The following is a 26625-nucleotide window of genomic DNA, read 5'->3' as shown; positions in this document are numbered from 1 at the left end:
GGAAATATTTATGTGGGCTTCTGAAAAAAAAATGCATTCAGAGTACTTGTTTTTAAATGTCGAAAAAGATTAGAGAGACAAGAGATGTAAAAGTTAATGTCGATTTGTAGTAAGGGTGTTTAAAGTTTGTCACGTCAAAAAGTGACGTTGATCATGTGTGATAGATGTTGAACTCCGACAAGCAAATATGCTGTTATAATCAAGTGAGGATCTTTCAGATCTATTTACAAAATTATATGCATTGAAATCAGCTGTTTATGACATTGTAAAATCATATAAACAAGACGGGTTTAAATCTTTACTTAACTCCAAAGAAACTCATCAAGATAAGTGTATGAGGTAGAGAATGCGGACATTGAAAAACAATGACGCCACGAGACTAAATGGCGACAGCGCCGGGTGATCATATAATATCTTATTAATTTTATGATAATTTGGTAAATATTCAAGGAATCAATTTTCAATATTTCTTCAACTTTTGTTGTTTTATGTTCATTGGAAATTTTGTAAGCATAGACTACATAGCATTAATTTTATCGCATCAGTCCATGAACTTTTCGAACAACCCTCGTAGATATGGAGCTACTCCAAAAATATTAACCTGGTGACCTGGTGACTTACGTGGAAAATATATGTCAGATCCAGCATCTGAAGCAAGTCTAGTATATATGCATCATTCATTCAAGTTTGGTCCAGGTAGGGCTATAGTTACTTGGGAATGGACCTGCTCCAAAAACTTTAACCTGGTCACTCATCTGGAAAATGAAAGTCAGATCCAGCATTCAAAGCAAGTCTGGTAGTGTCCATTCCTAGATGCATCATTCATTCAAGTTTGGTCCAGGTAGGGCTATAGTTACTTGGGAATGGACTTGTTCCTAAAACTTTAACCGGGATGCCAATGCTTATGCAGATGCTTAACACCAACACTGGGGTTATAGCATAAGCTCATCTCTACTTGGTCAAGGTGAGATTAAAATGTAGGTCAATTACAACATCATCAACAAGACTGGTTGTGTCCATCCCTAGGTGCTTCATCTTAATCAGTATTAAAAAGATTAAATATGTAAGTGGTCCCAAATAACCCTGCCACCCAATCTTGATTTATTCAAACTTGAATCTACACTGACAAAGGATGCTTCATATTTTTTTTATTAGTCATGGCTTTAGAAGATTTTTTCACACACATTTGATCTTCTATTATAGCCCCATTCTATCACTCAGGGACACGATTTGAAAAAAAAAATTGAACCTACCTATTGATGATTCTGACTTAATCTGACATATCAAGGCTTAGCTGGCATTGAGAAGAAGATTTTTTGAAAGATTTTCTTATATATTTTTATGTAAAACTTTGATCACCCATTGTGGACCCACACTGACCCCTGGGGTCATGATTTTAACAAATTTGAATCTACATTTCCTAAGGATGTTTAAATTTACATAAGATCAATCATGGCTTTGCTTGTCCTTGCTGACTGGTCACACCCGCTGTGTTCTCCTTGTCATGATCGGGAAATAATGAAAAAATCCGTCGACAATTCAGTGTGTAAATAATGGCCTAACAATTAGTATGAAAAACGTCAGTCAGCATTTGACTCAATGATAAATTGTATTTGCTGACAAGGTCATTCTATCGACCATAGAACTTACGAAATGATGACTTTACATGAAACTGCTGATACTCTTGTTTCATCAATTTGTTTGTCAACAATTTACCTCATTTTAGAAATTGTACATACGTAGAGTATCTCGTTTTAGAAATTGTACATACGTAGAGCATGCTCTTGCGTATCGAAACAACTGAGAGATATAAACCCTGTATGCAGGTGATGAAGGTATATTGCTGCATAAGTAAGGGAAGTTGACGATTGAAAAGTTAAAGTCATCACGTTTATCATAAAGCTTGGTTGTTAGATTACCATTAACGTCTTTTTCAAGTAAAACATCCAAATATGAAACAGATGTGTCAGACTCTGTGGTATCTTTTATCTCAAGCTCACCGGGATATATCGTACTGACATAAGAATGGAAATAACCATTGTTAATTGACAATACATCATCGATATATCTAAATGTTGAGTTGAAGGCCACAGCAAGTGTTTTCTTCTTTTCACATGTATACAAGATTTTGGACAAATTCTGCTTCATATGAATACAAAAATAGGTCTGCTAATAACAGGGTGCAATTGGTACCTATGGGAATTCCAACAGGTTGTTGGAAGACCTGGTCTCCAAAAACCATATAGATATTGTCAATCAGAAACTCAAGCATCTTTTTAATGTCAACTTCAGAATAAATTTCAATCTACATTATTATACCTCTCCTGATTTTTCACAATATAAGAGTAAATAGATATATTTATATTTTTATATATATATATATATATATAATATATATTTGCTGATTCCCTGAAAATCACTGTCTAAAGACTGATTCCTCAATCCATCCATCTGTCTGTATGTCTGTCTGTCCATCTAGCTGTCCCTCTGTCTGTCTCACTTGGTTTTCTGCACTTTTTCTTTAAATGCTTGCAGATATTGAGCTGATTTTTGATATGTGAGTGTATCTTGATGAGTAACAGATTAAGTTTACATTTTGTTCCACTTCATTGATTTTTGACAGAAATATGATCTTTTTCAATTTTTAAGGGTTTTCTGCAATTTTTTCTAAACATTTGAAAATATTGAGCTGATTTTTGGTATGTGACTTTACCTTGATATTAGCTAAAGATCAAGTTTGCATTTCATTCCGCTTCAAAGATTTTTGGCGGAATTATGGTATTTTTAATTTTTAACGGGAACCAGATTACACTTGCTGGTAGGGGACTCGAATTGCTAATGCAATATTCTCAGAATGCTTATTTTGATTACATTGTCGATAAGCAATGTTGGACAATATTTTTGTTTATCTCTATAGCAGTGTTAAACTTATTTTTTCTCGGTAAAATAATTTAAAAAGTTACGCAAATTGTACAGATTTGTTTTAAAATTGACCTAAATTTTATGGATTTGGGGTCATTTTTCATAAATTTGAGCCTTTGAAAAGTCAATCCTTTAAACAGGATGACCTCAATGGTTCTGAGAAAAAAAGTATCGACCACACTGCTCAACGCATTATTGGCTATTCGGTTGCTATCGGGCTATCGGTGGATAACAATTTTGACAGGTTAGTAAATTGTAAGTAAACACCATTAAAATAGACACAGAGAATGTTGATTATGCTTTTTGTGAACAAGAATAAATACAGATACAAAATACAGTTATTATAGTATTTATGAGTCTTGGGAAGACTTTAAAAGTCAAATTTGTTACAGACCCTGAAACGTGCTACTACCCCACACGCACGCTGCACGAACGGTACACGCTCGCTACACGGTTTGCACGAAACGCTGCATGGTTTACATGAAACGCTACACGGTTTGCACGAAACGCTACACGGTTTACACGAAACGCTTTGCACGAAAGGCTGCACGGTTTACACGAAAGGCTGCACGGTTTACACGAAAGCCTGCACGAAATGCTTTGTACACGTTTCTCACACGCTTTGTACACGATTCTCGCATGTTTTGGCCTCGATCTGGATTTTCTATTCGGAATCTCTCGGACTTTATCTAAATTAAGTAAATTACGGATTAATCAAAAATTAGTTAAGAATTGCAATCATTCAGATTAAGTTAGGATTAGAACTCGCTACTCCAGTACTATATTAACAGATAAAAATACACAATGTTAAGTTGTATTTAATTAATATTATAGTTCTCATTGAGTATGTGACGCGCCCGGTGAAATGCCTATCAACGTCTATGTATTAAACTTTTTCACTAGACTCTAAATTACCCACTGAAAAAAATAATTTTATTTGTAATTCATAATCTGTACAGCATTCAATGTTTTTACAATTATAGTTTGATATTAACAAATCGTTTTATTACTGACAAATAATATACAATTATTGATTTGAAAAAAAAAAATTAAATTGTGTATGATTTCTGTAAACGAATTGATTTTCTTTCCTTTTTTTTTTTATTATTGATTGATTTCTTCATTTTTTGCTTTAGTAAATAAATAATTTCATTTGATTGAATTAGGTTCTGTTTATAATTTGCAAGAAAATATGTACACTAAATCAAATAAGAACATTGTGCAGGATGGGGGGGGGGGGGGGGGGGTTAGATTACCGAGATCTTACTTCTGTTCATGGCTAAATATAACTGGCACTTAATTCAGTAAGTATACTATTGGGAAAAAAATTATTATAGAAACAAATGCCCATTCTAAGAAAAAAAAGGATATCCATATCTCCAGCGGGACCAGATACATGTAATTCATTAACTGCACTTTAATTAGAATGGTAAATATATCGCTGCGTTACAGAATCAAACTTTGACTTATCATTAAAATTTAATATGGTAGAGAAGCCGGTATTGTAATGCTTTAGTTCTCCATTTTGAGGCATTGTGTTTATCAAATAAAAACAATATACCCACCACCTTGTAAAATCCTTGATTTCAAATCCCGTCTAGACAAAAAAAAAATGTAATCAATAGTTGCGGCTCTTAACAATACATTCAATATACATGAATACATGTCCAGTGTCCTAAAAACTAAAAAATATGCTCTAGAACTGCGTGATTAATAAAACAACTAAATATATACATGTAATTACTCCGGATTTTTTTCTTTATATTTTATTAATCACGAATACACTAGCAAATTAATTCACTGTTTACGGAGAATCAGATAAATTTAAGGAATAAATTCCATGGGTATTTATTTTTACCCATTAAATACTAATACAACTATTAAATTTCACGAATTAAAAATCAATCGTTATTGTCGGGTGATATCTTAGCTATGATTGACAAAAGATAATACATGTACATGTAGCAGAACAGGTTTTCAGTTCCCGGCACGCGGAGTCCGTGATCGCTGTTGTAAATGACCTTGATCACAGTCGTAAGAAGAGTGTCGGAAGTGTAAAGAAGATTCCAATACATTTTTAAGGGGTGCATCAGGCGCACCCCGAAAAAAACAATATTTTCTATAAAAAGAAAAGTATCTATAAAAACATGTTAATAACAAAAACTCAAAGTTTGTGCTTACATTTGAACACCCCCCCCCCCTCCCCCGTAAATATTTAACCTTGTATTTGCCGATGCATGTGAATTATGATTCATTTATAAGACAATTTTTAATCAACCAATTTTATGCATAAAAAGACTATAAATGACTCAGCGTTTAAACATTATTTGTATCACAATTTTGTAATATAAGAAAATTATACTTCATTTACAAAGAAAAAAAATTAATTGTGCTCCCTGGCCTAGAATTCCCATACTTCACATTAAACTTAGTATTTTATATTTCATGCCTGCCTTATCTGTTTATTATTTTGTATTAATCACCCGTATGTTTTTGTAATATCTATATACCACATCTGTAAAATGGTGAAGAGATTCAAATAAATGAATGAAAAGGACAAGACCGGACTTTTGATGATTTTTTTAAAAACAGTGTTCAGTATTGCTTCCTTTAAAAATGTACTGAATCAAATACCTTAAAATTGATATGAGTATAATTAATTACTTTGAACATATTTTCTTTCCTTCTTTATTTAAGTAAAAAAAGAAAGAAAATCAAACAAATATTACTGAGTAATTTTATTTTGCTGTTTCCGTAGTTTTTCTCTCTTAAAATACCACCGGTATGATATATTCGAATAATATTAGTTACAAACAACACAGAATGACATGTTGGTCCATCAATAGCTATATTTAAAATAAAATGAGTTCCGAATGAATCCTACACGTTTCTCACACGATTCTTGCACGAAAGTCGCACGTTTCTCACACGGTTCTTACACGAAAGTCGCAGTCGCACGTTTCTCACACGGTTCTTACACGAAAGTCGCAGTCGCACGTTTCTCACACGGTTCTTACACGAAAGTCGCACGTTTCTCACACGCTTCTCGCACGCTCGCTACACGGTTTGCACGAAACGCTTTGGAGCTTACACGAAACGCTGCACGGTTTACACGAAACGCTACACGGTTTGCACGAAATGCTGCACGGTTTACACGAGACGCTACACGGTTTGCACGAAACGAAAAGCGCACGAATGTCACACGCTTTTTTGGGGTAGTAGCACGTTTCAGGGTCTGTATATTTTGCCAGTTTTTTCCTATTGGCATTGCTGCATATAGCTCATTTCTTCAAAATTCTTACAATTAAATTACATCAACTATTGTCCACACTATGACATCGCCAGAATCATGCAAATATGCAATTAAAGGGTAAAAATTATCCGTTTTTAAATTTCAGGATGTTATCGGAAATATGGTTGAATGGTTCACTTTGTTATTGGAAATTTCGGTTTTTGCTAGCGGAAACAAAGGTTGTTATGGTTAGGAAAGTGTAAAGAAACAACAGAAATCTTCATTAAATCTAAATATTGAAAGTGGCAGGCACACAATTCTAATTTTTGGCTATTATTTGTCTCCTTTTAGAATATGTAATTTTTAAAAAATTATTTTTTTTGGGGGGGGGGGGGGGGATGTTTTTGGCACTTCTCATAATCACTAAAATGTGTATGATCTTGACCTGTTCAAAAATATGGTATTAGTTTTAAATTCTCTGAATAATAAATCTCTGATGTAACCAAAATACAAATACCAGATTTAATTATTGGATTCTTACATTGCATTATTCGCAATATGAAAGCATCACAATAATTGCTGAATTCACAGTAATTTAATCTTTAAGTTAGTTTTCTGTATGTTGCCTTTTAGCTGTTCTTTGTTTTTGTCTCTGTTTTCCTTGCTTCATCTTAAATCATTGTCTTTGCATTTTGATCTACCCTTAGCCATCGTTGTTCCCCTTGTTAGTACTAAGTACAGGTATTAGTTATAATAAGTATATTATTTGGCACTCAGGGCCATTGAGCAGCGAGGGTTCTTTCTTGTGCCAATGCCTGCCATGACACGGGGCCTCGGTTTTTAAGGTCTCATCCGAAGAACCCCGTAACTTTCATTTCAAAGTGCCGAGCACATGACGAAGGAACAGTTGCTACCTACTTTTTATCGACTGAGGTTAGTAATGGCCGAGATTCAAACTCACGACCTTCTGATCACGGAGCGAGTGCTCTACTGACTGAGCTGACGAATGGGGGCACTTGAAGTGATGATGTTTTTCAAAAATGACGTAATAGATTGGAAGACATGACTAACTAAAGCATTCTATAGATTAGTACATTTACGTCCGAAACCGCCTGAAGCTAATAGTGGCTATCTTTAATGGAAAACAGAAAAATGATTGAATAGATAGGTAGTTCTATTATAAACTCATAATTATAATATATATTTATATACAAGTTTATTAAAACAAACTAACAATGGATAGCTAGAAAATTTTCAAAAATCACTTAAAACACTACACGTTGCTATTTTCAAGAATTGACAGATTATAGTGGACTTTTTTCCAATCTGTTTCTGAAGCTGAAGGAAACTTTTAAACCTGAGTTTCAGATAACGTACACCCGTAAAATCTTAATTATCCGGCAACATCAACCTTGTTGACTATAACGTTTTCACCTGAGGCATTTTAAACGCTGGTTAACTAACCCTTAATTTGGATTTTTGATCTCAGTCTGCTTATCTGAAGGATATGAATGTCCAAAGAATAAACAAACCATTTTGTTTAATAGAATATACTGTTTTTGACTTCAAAAATAGCTAAAATGTTTTAACATATTCCGAATTTTTTATAAAATATCATTTGAAAGAGCTGTAGATCTTTGAAAGAGAGTGATTTGATTTGTGCTTTTAACTGCTGAAAGTATAATCAGTTATCTGCCAAAGATCACAAACTTTATTTGCTGAAGTATGCAATTATCGATGAATTAAGAAAATTAAAATCACCTAAGTTTTTTAAACATTGCTTACCTTGCACCAAATGCCTGATAACAACTGAATAGCCAATAATGTCTTGAACAGTGTGCTGACACAGGGGCCATAAAATTCACAATTTTAGAACAGGCACCCTTTCCTAGATCATAACTATATACATATTTCATTAGCTTGATACTCTGAGGAGTAGAGGAGAAGATTTTCAAAGAATTAATGCATTTTCACTATATAATCAATAAAGCCCCACCCTAATTTTGGAAGAGGCATCCTTCCTCATTTTAACTATGTACATAGTATATCAGCTTAATACCCAGGAGCAGAGGAGAAGATTTTCAAAGAATAAATGCATTTTCACTATATAATCATTAGAGCCCAACTCTAAAACCAGAACCCCTGACCCAGGGGCCATGAAATTCATAATTTTGGAAGAGGCATCCTTCCTCATCATAACTTTATACATAGTTTATTAGTTTAATACCCAGGAGCAGAGGAGAAGATTTTTAAAGAAATATTTTAATATATTTTCACTATATATTCAATAGAGCCTTGCCCTAGCACCAGAACCCCTGAACCAGGGGCCATGAATTTCACAATTTTGATAGCGGGCTTAATGCTTATTACAATGACTGCTTGGTGTCCAGGAGTAAAGAAGATTTTTAAAGATTGCATTAATTTTAGTGGTTTTGGCCCCACCTCTCAGGCCCCAAGGACCATGAAATTCATAATTTTTGTTCCCCTTCACCAATAAATATGCCAAAATTGGTTGTCAATGAGCAGTTTCAGAAAAGAAGCTGAAAATATTCAAATGTTAATGCATGACACGTAATGCACGACGACGGACAAAATCAGATACCAATAGGTCACCTGAGTGACCAGGTGACCTAAATATGTAATTTATCCATCATATATGTTGAATTTTAGATAAGTTACATGTAGACATACTGAAAGATTCAATGGTCAATTATCAATTTTCATGAATGTTTGAAAATCTAGTGTAGTAAAATTGTTATAAAAAGCCTGATTTCAATGAATAAATTTTTCCTGCGCCTTATGAAATGACTTGTAAATAAGAGTATTTAACTTTCTGACACTGTTTTTTAAAATTATTAATTAAATACTAATGAACTCTTCTTTGCATCTAAATAAGTTTTAATGGCCAAATTGCCATTTATATTGAATTAAATGAGTTTTAAATATAGGCGGGAATCAAGGGCTAGCATTCGTAGTATTTTTTAAGATTTTTCCTAAGTATTCCAATGTAAAACTTCGATCGCCCAAAGTGGCCTCACCCTATCATTTGGGGTTATGATTTGAACAAATTTGAATCTTCACTATGTCAGGAAGCTTTCACTTAAGTTTAATCTTTTCTGGTCCAGTGGTTCTTGAGAAAAAAGATTGTTAAATAACCCCACCCAGTTTTCATTATTTTTGAATTATCTTCCCTTGGAAGAGGGTTCATTTGAACAAATTTGAATCCCCTTTACCAACTCTGTGCTAAGTTTGGTTGAAATTGGCCTAGTTGTTCTTGAGAAAAAAAATGAATTTGTGAAAAGTTAACAACAACAACAACAATGACAAAGACAGACAACGGACAAATTTCAATTAGAAAAGCACTTGAGCCTTTGGCTCAGGTAAGCTAAAATTGCATTTATTAAAGGTTTATATGTATTTAGCATGTTTAGCAAGATTTTGGAATAAACAAAGTGGGGATTAAACAAGACTCACTGTTATTAATTTTTGTGATAATTTTTGTGACTAACATTGTATTAGGTGAACATCTAAAGGTAATAGAGTTGTAAATTTTCTGATCATGCATACAAAACAATACACTTTTTCCTGTCTAAAAAAAAAGGCAAATTGCCAAACCTCCTGGAACTTCTCTTTCACTTATACAATAGATATAGAGTTGAAAAATATATTGCAAGCCAGAATTTGGAAACGCAAAAGTTCAATAATACCTGGCAAAACTGGAAATGTTTATTTGGCAATGTTAATAAGTAACTTATTATATAACTGTTACAGTCTGTTACAATATGTGAGAATTTTCTTTTTTCTTTTTAGTATATTTATAATGATATTTTTTTTTCTCTTTCTGTTAAAATATAAGAACAAATCAAAATGAATGAGTGTGAGTGAGAGAGTGAGAGCGAATGGTGTGTAAAAAAGAAGAAGTTAAATACTTCATGCTGTAATAAAAACTTCATGTTTGTATTAAGATGAAAAAATAAATAAATAAAAAAAAAAAATCGATAATTTTTAGGGAAAAAAGATGTATACTCACCAAGCTGTGTGCTTCCATAGTGAATAAGTTCTCCACATCCACAAGGACAACCATCTGATTTGCCTTTGGTGTGAATACTATCCAAAAAGTAATTTGATGGGTATGGGAGCAACTGGGAGAGCAGATGTTGTGAAATGATTGATGCTACATGCGTTTCCGACATTTTGTGTCGCAATTTCATCAATCTGCTTTCATGATACTCTAAAAAGGAAACAAAAACTTGTGATTTTTAATTTTAAAAAAAAGACCAATCAAGCAACCAGTGCAAATAACTATCAAAAAAAAATTCTCAATCAATAAGCACAAAGCATTAAGGTGGCATGTCCCAGCCTTAATATCATGATTAATAGGTTCTGAGTCGTCCGCATGGCGCAGTGGTTAGAGCGTCTGCTCTAGAGTCGCGGTGTAAGGAGTTGATCCTTACGTCGCGGGTTCGAATCCCACTGTGGGACGTGGAGACCGGTCCTTCGGATGAGATGTATAAACCGCGGTCCCGTGTCGCAGTAGGTGCTGGCACGAAAAAGATCCCTCACTGCTCAATGGCCGTAAGTGCCAAGTATAGGACAAAATTTGCAGCTCTCCACCGGCAAGTGGTAGCATCTCCATATGAGTTAAAAATTCTCGAGAGGGACGTTAAACAACATACAAAACAAACAAAATAGGTTCTGAAAATCAGGAGTGTTTACATACATGTAACTATATATATTTATATATATACATATAAAGACAAAATTAAAATATGTCAAATTGAGTGAGTTTTAGATATTTTGGAGTTTCATTCATTTTATTCAAAAAAAAAAAAAAAAAAAAAAAAAAAAAAAAAAAAAAAGAGGCCTGACAAAGTGTGATGATTCTTAGCCCCTTATTATCTTAAATATTCAGATATAGCCATCAGATTATCAGATTCAAAACTTTTGGTAAACATACTACTAGACCCCAAAATGCCTCAACTGACAAAGTTTGATGATTTTAAGACTCTTATTATTTGTAATATTTATATATTGCCTTGAAATTCCAAAAGTAGGTCACTGTGACCTCCTTTTTAGTTGACACATTCAAAGGACCAAAGATGCATCAAATGACAAAGACTGATGATTCTTAGCTAATTAGTATCCAAAATATTTAAATATAGCATAAAATCTCAAAAGTAGGTCACAGTGACCTACTTTTTTGTTGACGTTCTCCGAGGACCCAAGATGCATCAACTGACAAAGTTTGATGATTCTAATCCAATTAGTACCTGTGATATTTAAATATAGCCATAAAATTTAAAAAGTAGGTCATGGTGACCTACTTCTTGGTTGACGTTCTCCGGAGACCCAATATGCATCAACAGACAAAGTTTGATGATCATGGGTATGAAAGTGCCCAAAATATGCCTCTAAATCAATTTGAAAATGAATGTCTGCAATATTCAAAAAGTAGGTCACTGTGACCTACTTTTTGATAAATATGTTTCAAGGCCCAAAGATCAATTTACAAGGTTTGATGATTCTAAACTTTTCAGTATTTGAAATAATGACCTTAAATGTTTTGAAAAAGATAAGCCATAAAATTCAAAAAGTAGGTCACAGTGACCTACTTTTCAAATGATGTACTTTGGGGACCCAAGATGCATCAGCTGAAAAAGTTTAATGATCAAAAGCTTTAAAGTGTCCAAAATATGACTCCAAATCAATTTGAAAATGAATGCTCACAAAATTCAAACATAGGTAATCAAAGATTACGAAACTCACCTCGACAAATGTTATCTATGCATAAGGCAAATTTCACATCATATTTTTTTTCTAGTTAATGTTCATCCAAAGATCAATATCAATGCAAGTTTGGTTTAAGTAGGACTTATAGCTACTTGGAAACAGACCTGCTTGAAAAAACTTTTAACCTGTTTACTAGTCAAGAAAATTTTGGTCAGTTCCAACATCCAAAGCAAACCTGGAAGTTTTCATCCTTAGATGCACCATCTATGCAAGTTTAATAATAACACTGACAAGCTATGAAATTGGACAAAACATTCTATTGACGATAACGATAGTCGAGATGTCGGAACATGAAATTTTAAATTAAATTAAATTAAATTAAATTAAATACAAAAATCATCTTTAACACCACTTCTTGCAGGCCCATTATACAACGGGGGTCAGGTTTGTCACTGTCTGTCTAGTGTCTACAGAAATATAGCATGTTGATCAATCTCATAGATGATGAGGTGGAGCCGATTCACCTACGAGATTGATCAACCTGTTATATTTCTGTAGACAGCCAGTGACAAACCTAATAAGTAATAATACCTGCTAAGTAAGCTTCACCTTGCCAAGTATAAAAGAAACTGGGGGATAAGCCGAACCATTATGCCTACATAACGACCAATGAAAAATCAATAAATTCATTTTTCTTAAATTTCAATTTTTGTTAAATCTATGTATTGCTTTACCATTTGCATACAAAATTGACAATATCTGAATATTGTAACAGCGAAATTGATTCTGATTAACAGCAACAACCTCAATTTTCAAAAAATCTGACACAAAATGGATGCAATAACTACATTTTTTAAATAGTCTAAGAGTGGGTCATTGTACAATTTTTTTGAGAACGAATAATGAAAGACAATGGAAAGAAGTTTCTTTTTACACTTGCAAAAATTTGGTACTCTACATAAAAAATTAAGTTTACTTACTGGACTTTTGAGCTTGAATACTGTTCGTTATCTCCATATATTTCATTTACTTAAATTTTCACCGTGGTCTTAAAAATTTTAAGTCCAAGTATGCATACTAAATATGGGGAACTGTATGCTATTTAAAAGGCAACGAGGATCTCTTTAAACGGAATGTTTAATAAGGAAAATATTCAAATCATGCTCTGACATGTCTGATGTTTTGATTTTTTTTTGGGGGGGGGGGGGGATGTTTAACTTTAAAATGAAGTTGCTTGTGGAATAAAACATTTTTCAATGAAAATAAAATAATTATATGAATGAAATAATGAACCCATTTACTAACAGTAAATTATTTAAAATTTATGTAAAAATTATTAAAAAAATTATAATAAATATTGGAATATGTGTATTCCCGTTTTAAAAAATATGCCAGCAGAGCTATTGCTATTCATAACGCCATGTTCACTGAATAATCTTTGTTTATTACTTATATTTACATTCTGTGATGTCAAGAATATCAGAGGGAATCCTGGCTTGCATAAGGGCATGGGTGCTAAATATCTCCAGTGAACAAAAATATGACGATAAAATTAGTAAACCTGATTAATAATAATTTATCCACTTTATCTCCAATAAATCACATACAATATATATGGTATTTGCTTATTAACCACAGTTATCTGGATACAAATCGTGCCGTTTTCAAATTCTTTTAAATTTTTTTGTTTTGATGCTGTTGTGATGCGCCATGACGTCATTGTCATCGAAACTCTCTGAGGAAAATTATAAATAACAATATTATGAAAAAAGAGAATGTTTTTACATTGATTTTAACTTAAGAATGTTTTTCTTATGTTTCTTAAGTTCTTAAAATTCTTTTTAAGAGTTAAAATCATTCTTGAAATAGATACACTATTACAGAAATTTCACTTTGTCTGAACATAAAAAACCCTAGCGTGAAGAGTTATCGTTTTTTGCAACAATATGCATAACAAGAGGCCCACGAGCCTTGAATTGCTCTTCAGATAAACTGTACAACCTATCACTTCTATATGAAGCCTCTAAGTATCCTGTATATTTAGATAAAGCCTTGAAATTCCAAAGGTAGGTCATCATGACCTACATTTTAGATGAAACATACTTTGAGGACCCAAGATGCATTAACTGATAAAGTTTAATGATTCTAAGCCAATATATACCTGATATATTTAAATAAAGCCATAAATTTTCAAAAATAGGCAGGGGTTGAAATTTTCCTGAAAAACCCACTAGCCCAGGGGCTACTGATCAGTAAAAAATTACTAGCCCAAACCTCAAACTAACTAGCCTGACAATTTTTTTTTTAGCAAAATGAAAACATAAATTAAAGGTTCAAATGCTCTGGCCACAAAACAAATTAAACTAGTTCTCAATCAAAAGCAGTCCTTACTAAAACATTTTGCGTCACTGACCTGTCAGTCAATGAAAATACAGCCCCCCCCCCCCCCCCCCCCCCGAGAAATTAGGAGGCCCCCCCCCCCCCAAGTACATGCAGTGCAACCATTATCTTCAATTTAAAGTGCTGTTTTATGAAAAGAAATCTGCATGAGTCTAGCTCCTCTAATTGAGACTGAAGTGGAGTGACACACTTTATCAGGTTTTTTTTCATTTTTCTTTTTGTATTAAATATTTTAAATGCAAGTGTAAATATATTTTTGTATCTAAAATAACTAATATAACACTTACACTTTAGTTGACTGAGTAAATGAAAATAATGTAATGGCATACCTTCATGAATTTTATGAACAGAGATATGGAGGAAATTCGGATTAAGAAAAAAAGATGATCATTTTTAGGAATAAACATAGACTATGGAATAAATAAGTTATGTAGCACTGCTAATTAAAAAATCCTGCAGAACTGACTTGATTTTCAACTTTACTGGCCCCTAGCCAATTTTACTAGCCTTAAACCTGTGGCAGTGGGTTTTGGTAATGACTGCAAAAGAAACCAGTCTTCGTAGAAAAGCAAAAATAAATTATATAGCAATATTTTTTTCTCCATTCTGCTAGTCCGACGGACTATCGTGACATTTAAATTAGCTAGCCCAAGCTTTAAAAGACTAGCCCCGGGCATCGGGCTACCGTATATTTCAACCCCTGAAATAGGTCACAGTGACCTCCTTTTCAGTCAACTAACTCTGCGGACCCAAGATGCATCAACTGACAAAATTTGATAATTCTAAGCAAATTAGTACCAGAAATATTTAATTAAAGCCATAAATTTTCAAAAGTAGGTCATGGTGACCTACTTTTCAGTCGACCTCCTCTGAAGACCCAAGATGAATCAACTGACAAAGTTTGATGATTCCAAGCCAATTAGTTCCTGAAATATTTAATTAAAGCCATAAATTTTCAAAAGCAGGTCATGGTGACCTACTTTTAAGTCGACTTACTCCAAAGACCCAAGATGCATCAACTGCCAAAAAATTGATGATTCTAAGCCAATTAGTACCCGAAATATTTAATTATAGTCATATAAATTGAAAAGTAGGTCACAGTGACCTACTTTTCAATTGACGTTTATTGAGGACCCAAGATGCATCAACTTACAAAGTTTTATAATCACAGGGCTTAAAATGTCCAAATTAAGCCTCTAAAATGCTTTGAAATCGAATGCCTGCAAAGTTCAAAAAGTAGGTCACTGTGACCTCCTTTTTAATAAATATGTTTTATGGCCCCCAGATGCATCATCTTACAAGATTTAATGATTCTAAACTTCTCAGTATTCAAATTAATTACCTTAATTGTTTTGAAAAAGCCATAAAATTTAAAAAGTAGGTCAAGGTGACCTACTTTTTAGTCGACGTACTCCCGAGGACCAAAGATACATCAACTGACAAAGTTTGATGATCATAGGCCTTAAGGTATGTCACTCGTGAAATTTGTTATATCAAGAATTTTTTGAGAAGTGTATTTTGGATAAGTACTCATATAGTATGACTCAAAATCGCATGTTATCAGATGTAACCATGACAATAAACATAATCTTATTTTACGCAAAATAGTTTGAATAATATTTATCATTGAACAAATCATGCAAATTAATGCACGTAAATTATTGTGTGACCTTTTTGCACTAAAAAAGTCTCATATTTGGGTTATTAAAAATCTAAATAGGCAATAGAATATTTTCTTGTATCAAACTTTTTACGACTTAAGTGCTGATTGGTCAAAAGTATTGAGTAGTTTAAAATAATGAAAGAAAAAGTTGGGGTCAGTGATGTAAATTTTGAAATATTGGTCAAAATATGGGATTTTCTGGCAAAAAACTGTTTAAATTTTATCTCAATTTCCTTAATATATCTTCATTTCTTGGCAAAGTTTGTTGAGCGAAGGTGTAAATTTTGTTGTAAAAATATAAATTGAGACCTATATTTAATATTCCAGGCAAATCATAACGGAAAACGTTCTCTGAGTAAAAGTATGTGAGGCTAAAGTTCCAAGATATCAAATTTAATAAATGTGTAGATTTGCAGAATTTTCTGCTAAATATCCTTCCACCACAAGAAATAGTCCCTTATAAATCTTGCTTCTTTATGAATTTTTGAGCAGTTTTTTAATTGAATGTTGAACATTTTACATTGTTTAATTTAAATATGTTTTAAAGATTGAATTGTAATAAATAGTTTTTAAGTAAGAGGTTCTGACTGAAATTTTCTAAAAGGCTGACGAGTGACATACCTTAAATTGTTCAAAATATGCCTCTTAACCATTTCGAGAAAGAATGGCTGCAAAATTTAAAAAGTTTGTCACCATGACCTACTTTTGAGTCAACATGATATGAGGTCCCTAGATGCATCAACTGACAAGATTTGATGATCCTAGTCCTTATAGAAAGCAAAATATCAACATTTTAATAAAATGTAATTTTTGGTCAACTTTGAAGTGACCTTGAGACCACACCCTTTGCCCCAGGGTAAATCCTCATGCAAATTTTAATCTACAATATATCCTCATCCTTTTGAGTAAGTTTGGTGATAATCTGCCCAGTGGTTCTTGAGAAGAATATTTTTTTAACAACCAGTACTTTTGTTTCTATTTTCCTAATTATCTCCCCTTGTTTAAGGGTCACAACCCTAGTTTTAGTATAAATGGGAGCCCTTGGGCCAAGGATATCCTGTGACAAATTTGACAATAATTAGCCAAGGGGTTTTTGAGTTATGGCCCATATTCTAAAAAGTCTACACACATCGTTCAAATGGCCATATAGCATTAGCTCTTTGAGCCTTTGGCTCAGAAGAGCTAAAAGTGAACAAATAAATATATAGAGCTCTGTTTAATTTGTAGAAAGTTTTATTTTACAAATAAACACGTTGACTAAAAGTACCATTAAAATTTTTTTAAAATTAAAAATACCTCAATCAATAATCTTCATCATTTTAAATTTCTTTTTTCTCGGAGGATTCCATTAAGCCAGCATTTTTTTTTATTTTTAGGTTTATGAACACCAGAATGAAAAAGTTCCATAGGAGGAGGAAATAAAAAAAAAAAAATTATTTTTTTGGATAAATTATCGACTTTAGTACATTTAATTTTGCTTCTTTTTTGATGCTCTTCTAACAGGCTTCTTGCCACTGGCCACACAATGATTACAAATAGGAAGGTAGAACCTTAAATTGTTTATCTCATTGTCTGCCAGTTGGGGACAGTTATATAAATTTTGATATGTTGGTCAAAATACAAATTAAAACAAAAATCAAATTTTTAACTCTTTCAATATATCTTCATTTTATTTTTTTTTAATATGTGTTAAGTGATTGTGTAGAAATTGTTCTAAAAATATACCCGCGACCTTAATTAAGTAAATATTCCTATCATATAAAAGAAAGGGGTTGTTAGGGAGGGGAATCAAATTTTTTTATCAATCAAGTGTAAAATAAATTTTCTGGCTGCCACATTCAAAAACAGATACTATATGCCCGTATATATATAGGATCTCCCATGATTTGTAGTTGGATATGATTTTTATCCAACGAGTTGTGTGTTTTTTATCCCCGAGCCTTGGCGAGGGGATAAAAACACACAACAAGTTGGATAAAAGTCATATCCAACTACAAATCATGGGAGATTCTTTTTATCCCATGTTTAATACTTCACAACCAATGTTTTACACTGTTTTATATAGGACTCCACTTTATTTTACTTCATCGCGCTAACGCGATTGTGACGTCACAACTGCACTTAACTGTGGATTATGAAAAATTTATCCAATGAGTCATATCCACGGGATAAAGGGGTAAACATGGGATAAATTTGTATATACTTTTTTCTTTGATAGTTGAAATATTTCATTTCTTTAGGCTATTGTTTATTTCACCCTCAAATTGACTTCATTTTCCAATAGTTTTATTCATTACATCTGATGCATAAAAATTTTTTTCTGAAGAATGTTAATGCTTAAACTGTAAGCTATAGGAGAGACGTAAACAAAGTCTCTGGCTATAGCTACCATGGGCAGTTTTTAACCTGTGGGAGGAAATTAATTTACATGCAGATACTTATGAATACGGATACATAATTATCTCATCAACATGTAATTGTGCAACAAGGTCGTCAGCAATTCATTTGTCCTCTAAACGGGTGAAACATTTTGAATGGCACTCCTATCGATAAATTTTACACTAAATCAAACTATGATGCTGCTATGGACCATGCAGATCTACCTTTATAAAGTTTATTTACCCGCCATGTTTATCTTAAACAGGAAGTACGAGTTTGTAAATTTGAAATCTAGATCCCGACTCAAATTAGACATCGGAAAGAAAAAAATTACATTTTTCTCAATTTTAATTATTTTTTTCCTGAAAATTCAAAAACTTGAGCGGCGGGTTTGTAAACCTAAAAATAAAAAAATGCTGGCCTTAAATACTAAATTTTATCCCTTTTGCACACAACATTCCACATATATACTTCTGAATGTGTTGTAAAATGGAGTAGCTTGTACTGCACCAGTGTAAGAAACAAACGAAATGCACTGATAGCAGAAGCAATTGCGTTCATGGTGAATGCAACTGCTGAGTGCAGGTTCATAGTAGGAGAAAACAGAGAACATGCAAATATATATTTTTACTTAGAGAATATTTTCCATTATGTTATGCTAGGAATATTAAATATAGGTCTCAATTTATATTTTAAGAAGAAATTTTACACATTCTCTCAAGAGACTTTGCTAAGAAATGGAGATATATCAAAGAAGTCAAGATAAAATTTACACTTGTTTTTGCCCAGGGTTTGACATTAAGGCATGTCCGACTGACCAAGTCTACTAAATGAGTGGTCCAGTCATGTCAAATGTTCGTGAACTAGACCAACTGGTCGTGTGGATGAAATAAATGTTAACCCTCATTTCAGTCTTTCAAACAAATGTTCTAAAAACTTTTTAAAGAAATTTCCTTAATTTTCTGATTAATTGTAAACAGAGCCATCGCTCTGAAAAAGAAAACTTCTCTGCATGACAAAATCGCTATTTTTAGCCCGACTGTAATAGACAAATCGCAATCGAAACTAGCTTCGATCAGTATCAATTGGTATGAAAAGTTATCGAATAATACATTCTTTAATTTATTTATATTTATGTTAAAATTTTTTTAAAGTTCCTTGAATGTTCTATAAAGCATATAATATTCCACTTAACCTGACTCAATGGGCAGCGACCTATGGAACAGTCGTCAAAATGTATATCTTAACACGTGCGCAAGATAGTATGGTTTCAAATTAAAATAGCAGGTTATAAAAAGAACATTTTCAAGTTTGGTCGGGGCTAATGATTTTATGGTCAGGGCTGGTAAATATTATGGGAAGTAGCCCGACTGGTCTAGTACTCATAAAAGTTAATGTCAAACCCTGTTGCCTGAAAATTGCATATTTTGACAAATATCAAAATTTACATCACTGACCAGAACTTTTTCTTTTTATTATTTTAAACTACAGGATACTTCCAACTGATCAGCACTTAAGGTCAGATGATATGTCCCTCAGATATCTGTTTTGTATATCTTCGCATTGTGTGGAAAATATTCAAAATTTTAATTACCGTCTGATTTCTAAACTGGTTTCTAGTTGTCTTTAAAAAATTGAAACAAAAATGTGTTATTGGTTAATTAAGTTTTTTCCAAAAGGATTTTATAGGAAAAACATCCTCTGCTATCTTGCACAAATGCCTGGTAAGGTACCTAATTTTTTTGTGAGTAAACATGTTAAAGTAGCAATACTTCAATGACAAAATCTTAGAAAAAATTATATATTATTGAGGAACGTATCGTCTGTCCTTAAGTCATAAAAAATTTGATACAAGAAAATATTTTTTTGCCCATTTAGATTTTTAATACCCCCAAATATGATACTTTTTAGTGCAAAAAGGTCACACAATAATTTTTGTACATTAATTTGCATGATTTGTCCAATGATAAATATTATTCAAACTATTTTACGTAAAATAAGATTATATTTATTGCCATAATTACATCTCATTCTGATAAATATCATAAAGATTAAAGTGATTAACCAAAGAGTTGGAATTTAAGTGCAAAAAGGTCAACTTAATTTTACCTTAGCTCAGTAAGATGCAAACTGACCACCCATTTTCTTTGCAGTTTTGAGTCATGTTATACGAGTACTTGTCTAAAATATACTTCTCAAAAAATCCTTGATATAACTAATTTCACGAGTGACATACCTTAAATGCTGAAAGTCTATATCTCGTAACCAAGATGAGTTTACAAAAGAATTAGTCTACAAATTATTTCACAATTTCAAATTCTTTTTAATGAAATTAGAGAAATCATGCTTTGTTCCAAGCTGTTCATGCCAGATGGACATTAATAAATATCCCCTGCTAAGGAAATGATACTTTCTGTAAATAACATACTGAACTTTAAATTTCTTGTCCTATCATCCGAGGATGCTTAAAAGTGAAAATGTTTTACCCATTACCTACGACGTGTTAGTTCTATAGCATGTTTTCAATATCAATATCCTCTCTTCGCTTCATACAAGCCGCCATTTTCCAGGGACAACTACTTTCATTTTCAGTTTTTTTGATAGGTTATTCGTGTATCATTTCGTACCAATAGGGTAGAGTGGGGTAATTTCGACCACTTTTGCTGATTTGTGGCTTTCAATCCACAAAACACGACTGTTTTCAAATGTACTAGTTAAAAAAGATTCAAAGTAATTGAGATTGATTTTTTTCTTCAGATTTTTCTGCTTTAGGAGTTAAAAATGCATAAAAAATAATGGATTGGTTTAAAAATAAGTAAGCATGTCGCATGGGTTAATTTCGACCGGCCTCGGGGTAATTTCGACCACAACAAACATCAAAAAGAAAGATAACTCTTGCAATGCAAGAAAACTTTACCTGTCGCATTTTATTCAAAATTTATGGTCCGAGAAACTATATTGCTTATTTAGAAAATACGTATATCTATCTCTATCTCTCTCAACAAACAGAGTAAAATGGATAAGTACTAAAGATATGGGTTGGGTTACATAAGCTTTTCAATGCTGTCTTATAGACATCTTTCAAAATTTTTATTCTTTATTCTAAATTCTGCTTTTTATTCGCCAACTCTATAATTTAAAATTGTGATATATAGTTATGCAAATAGATAAAATTTTCTCAGATCCCACAAATAATTTCTTTGTTATGATTTTTAAATTCTCCAACCCAAAAGGAATTTTATTTAATATCGTCTTTTCACAACAGAATCATTCAGATTGTATATCTATGTATAAGGTTTGAGCATAGCATTAGAATTGCGTATATTTTTCTTCACTAATTTTTACCGTATACACATTCATTTGGAATGCGTTGTTACATGTAATATACGTATTTTACGTGTTTTGTTAATTCTTAAGAGAGATAGATCCCGAGAAATTCGATAAGTCAATTAAATAAAGATTTACAGAAGCAAAGTCCTCTTACCCCCCCCCCCCCCCCAAAAAAAAAAACCTAAACTCAAACAAATCATTTCAGTATTTCGTGTAACATCATAGTTTTTTTTTTTTGTTTCAAGATTGTTGCGGCTCTTTTGGTGTGTTGTTCTGATATTTTGGGTACTATTTGGATTTTTTTACCTGGACTGTGTGATACGATCTTAATACGCCTGAGTCGTTGGTTTTCGATAGCCTCAGTCTTATTCGTCAAAGTTTACGCATTCGTAATAATGAAAAAATTTACAAAAACCTGATTTTTTTTTTGTTAGGGACCTATATTTAATATTGCCTGCACCCTCTCTTTTGTTAATTTGATGGGTTTGGAATCTTTAGGATTGCTCTCGTCATGTATTAATTCAAAGCCAGTGCCGACTCCATGTTCTCTCGCACCTCGATCAGTGATGCACCCTCGTGAATACTCAGGACTACAAGTAAGAACCTCGTGAACGGCCCAGACAATATATATAGCTAGGCATGCACATGTTAATTAAATAATCTGATATATTTTTTTTAATATAAAAGGTTATGTGTAGATAATATTGTACATATATATTATAATTATTTTTATTTAAGATCTAACTCTGCATTGCATTAAACAGCTGTTGAAGACAACTTACACGTATATTTCAGAATAAGTGGTCGAATTTACCCCGCGTCCTTAAAATCAGTAGGGGTAATTTCGACCAAAATCAAATGGACGTTTCTTGTGCATTTTGAGAGAAATCCAAGATAAATTTGTAAAATTCTGCAACTTAAAGATATTCCAAGAAGAAATAAAACAATTTTAATTTAACTCGTGCTGTAGACTGTTGAACAAAGTTAAACTTAAAAAGAGGTTGTACGAGTTGTCTCTCTTGCATTTCCCTGATCAAATCAAGCGCACTGAAGACTGGGACTTTGAACGTCAAACTGGAGACATAAATGACAGTTAAAATATTATTTATATCTCTGATCAAGCCATATTTGCGATGAATAATTATACTACGACACATAATTTGAGGAATAGTTTCTATAATTCTGAATAAATTAAACTTGTCTCAACACTTCCGTAGATCTTTGTGTGGTTTTGAGTTCCTGTGGTCGAAATTAAACGGTGGTCGAAATTACCCTGACTTACCCTATTTCAATGCATGTATCGTAAACTGTATCTAAGCAGAAAATATCAGTATGTATCGGTATCTCGTCTCACCTCTAATGGGCATGGGCACTTGGCTGTCTTATCCCCCCAGATTCTTTACCAGGTATCATCCCATACCCAGTGACTACAACACTATGTATTGTAACTAATGATCATGATGATAGTATATAAATAAGTATGTACAGCCTACCCTAAATAGAATGTTCTATCATTAAAATGGTAAATGTGTGCAACTGTAGAGAAAGCCTGTCCCTAACCCGGTTAGTTTATTTTAACTAAGTCTACCCTTGTTTACATGGATCTGATCAAACTTAGCATAAAATTAAAATCTGTAAGTATAACAGATCTCTTGAATAAGCTATTTAGCTTTATTAAGCTATTCAGAATAGCTTGATAAAGCTATTTATATGCAGTTTTTCACAAAAATGTTTTTTGTAAGAAATAGACAAAAAGTCGCTATTAACTATTCATATACATGTACTATGGGCAATTAAAAAAGCAACCCAAATCAGAGATAGTTCTAACTTTGCAGCTTTTGAATACTTTCAAGCAAAAGATGAATTTCCATTGTTTGAGTAGCTGTACACTACCTTGTGTGCATTGAGGCGTGGATAAGTATGATCACTATTGTTACCAATCAGTTATCTTGTTGACAATAACTGACCTCCTTTATAACTTCATTCAAGAAGTAACTGTATGGTCCCTAATCAATAGCCCCAAAACTTTTATAACTATGAGTTCAATTAAGTCTCTTAAGGACATGCAATTTGGTGAGTAATTTTTACATGCATTGTATTCAGAAGAGTTCAAAGTTGAATATTAATTATCACTGCACCAAGGTGCGACTTTTTGTGCATGCTGATAAAATAACACATTTGAGAAAAAGTGTGATAAAATAGCTAAATCAAGCTATTCTGAATAGCTTAAAGCTATATAGCTAAATCAAGAGATTGTGCCGGATCTATATAAATCTCTCTGATCTCCGGAATGTGACCAGGGATCGACATTAACTTTCAGATTCACTTGCCCTTCGGGCAAGTGATCTAAAACTTTGACTAATGCGAAACTTGGTTGCCAAAAATTAAGAAAGAACTTTAAAAGAAAATTATTAATTACTATAACGTTATTATAAGAAAAAAGATACACTACTGTCAATTTGGCAAGTTGAGCTACCCGAAAAAATGTCGATGCATGTTGCACTTGTACATAAATGAATACCACTGTGCTTGTAAATTTAACCTGTTTACACACACTGCCATGCAACAATAACCCTCCGTTTCCTTTTAATAAAATTTTATATTTTTAAAATTATTTTGGGTAGGATCCTTTTGTGATTCGTGCTTTCAGAGATAACTGTGAAGCAACGCTTAGGAAGATAGTTGCTACAAAACATACATCTTATCTTGATAAGGATACATCGTGTTACACTGTACTTATATCCTATGCTTGAATAAATAATTTAATTTCCTTATAAGAAATTAACAAAACTTTGTTAGACGTAGAGCGTATTTACTACGAAAGAAAATAATGAACCTGATTTTTAAATGAGTGGTATAATCCAGAAACGCTACCAAGGAATTCCAAATGCAAAAACATTGTTATCAGGTGCGTGGAGGAAATCAAGTGTTCAATTTATTGTTTTATTTATAAATTAATGTAAACTAAATAAATATGTACATTTGTTTGAGAAAAATTCACTTGCCCGATCGGACAAGAACGTCGACAATTTCACTTGCCCGAACTGAGAATTTACTTGTCCCGGGCAATCGGACAACCGTTAATGTCGATCCCTGCAATGTGATCAAATAATTTTTCTAAAAAAGAATCAACATTTTACCTTTGTTTGAATAAAATCTTTGCAATGCTGCAAAAGCCACTTCTTCGTGTGAATTTGATAATTCACCCTTGTTTCTTAAATAACGTTCGATGGCATCGTATCCTTTGGCAAAAATAGTTGACGATCGTGCTCCAAGTATTTTAAGCGTTGTTTTAAGATCCCCTGAATCGATTGCTTTTTCGTGTAGTTTGTACCAACCAAATCTCCAAAATGTAGTTTCAGAGAATGGTTCAGATACTATTTCATCCTCCTCCTCCAGCTCATGGTTTCCGTATATTTTAACAGCTGCTAAACTATACTCGTGTTCACTAAGGTAATGTTCCAGGTTATTTCTAAAAGCTGTATTTTGAAGATTTTCATTCCGACTGTGCAAATGACGTTTATTTTTAAGAGTATGTATACGGAATTTTCCAAATAATGCGCTGTAACGTACAAAACACGCCATATTGGATTTTTTTTAAACGCCTGTACCAAGAAGCTTCGTATCCAAGCTGATTCGCTCCAGGTTAATCAATATAAACAATCTTTAACCCACGCTATCTGAGGATGCTTCCATAGAAACTATTTTGACCAAACTTGCATGTATGATACATCTAAAGATGCACATCACCATGCTTGCTCGGATGGATCTGACCTAACATTTTCCGCATGAGTGACCAGGTTAAGGTTTTTGGACTAGGAGAAGGTTAAAGTTCTAAATATGTAAGCTCTATGCCTATGTTGACCAAACTTGCATGGATGATACATCTAAGGGTGTTCACAACCAATCTTCCTTCGGATGCTAAATTTGACCTGCATTTTGCGGACGAACGACCGGAATAAAGTTTTTGGAACATGTCTCATTTCCAAGTATTAAACTATTAACCTTATATTCACCAAACTTGCATGGATGCTACATCTTAGGGTGCACACAACCAGGCTTTCTTTTGATGCTGGGTCTGACCTATGTATATTTTCCAGATGCTTTCACCTTTTACACTGGGTACAGTGCAGGGTCACGTGGGTGTAAACGTTTGGGGCCTGTTTCTCAAAAAGGCCTACGACCATGCGTAAGCTTTAGTCCGGACTAAATCAGTGACTAAATCGAAAAGTGGACTGAGCTGTGTTTCAAAAGAAGGCGGAGACATAGTCGAGACTAAACTTTGGCTTGAATCTACGCCTGCTCGTGAGTAGGTGTAAGTTTTTAGTCTGTACACAATTTTAAAAAGTGGCAAGTGTTTTGATCATAAAAAATTTAAAAAAAAAAAAACAAGATGTGTTTGTGAACCACTGATGCCCCCGTATGACAGCTTATGGCGAAGGTTAAAGTTTCTCAAATGCAAGTCAAAATCCAGACCACAAGATCAAAAAAATGTTGGTACCCAAAGAAAGGTCTTGTCTCGAGGAATATACCTGTGAAATTTGAAAGCCCTAGCAGCAACTGTTCAAAAGTTATTGCGAAGGTTAAAGTTTTTTAAAAGTAAGTAAAACGTCAAGGTCAAAGTCAAAGTTGATGGTATCCAAAGGAAGATCTTGTCACAAGGATTACATATGTGAAGTATGAAAGCCCTAGCACCAACCATTCGAAAGTTATGGCCAAGGTTAAAGTTTTTTCAAAAGTAGGTCATACTCCTAGGTCAAGGCCAAAGTGGTTGGTATCTAAAGGAAGGTGATGTCACAAGGATTACATATGTGAAGTATGATAGTAGGTCAGACTCCTAGGTCAAGATCAAAAGGTCAAAGTGGTTGGTATCCAAAGGAAGGTCTTGTGACAAGGATTACATATGTGAAGTATGAAAGCCCTAGCACTAACCATTCGAAAGTTATGGCCAAGGTTAAAATTTTCGAAA

The 26625-nt window shown here is 33.1% G+C and overlaps 1 protein-coding gene across 2 annotated transcripts in view; it reads right to left on the bottom strand.

Annotated features, from left to right (window-relative positions):
* The window catches only part of LOC133198696 (uncharacterized), a 32784-nt gene extending 7537 nt beyond the window's left edge, over positions 1 to 25247 (bottom strand). For both annotated transcript variants that reach the window (XM_061334722.1, XM_061334721.1), the window contains exons 1-2: positions 24797 to 25247; positions 10185 to 10385 (exon numbers count right to left, since the gene is read on the bottom strand). In XM_061334722.1, coding sequence (XP_061190706.1) covers positions 10185 to 10385; positions 24797 to 25241 — 646 coding nt within the window. In that variant the 5' untranslated portion in view covers positions 25242 to 25247. The remainder of the gene's footprint in view (positions 1 to 10184; positions 10386 to 24796) is intronic.
* Positions 25248 to 26625: the final 1378 nt, after the last annotated feature.

Source organism: Saccostrea echinata, unplaced genomic scaffold (assembly GCF_033153115.1).
Source record: "Saccostrea echinata isolate AGI-Se365-2 ecotype Australia unplaced genomic scaffold, CSIRO_AGI_Sech_v1 ptg000033l, whole genome shotgun sequence".
NCBI classification, from domain to species: Eukaryota; Metazoa; Mollusca; class Bivalvia; order Ostreida; family Ostreidae; genus Saccostrea; species Saccostrea echinata.
Note: the sequence above shows the minus strand (reverse complement) of the source record. Positions and strands in the feature narration are given on the sequence as shown.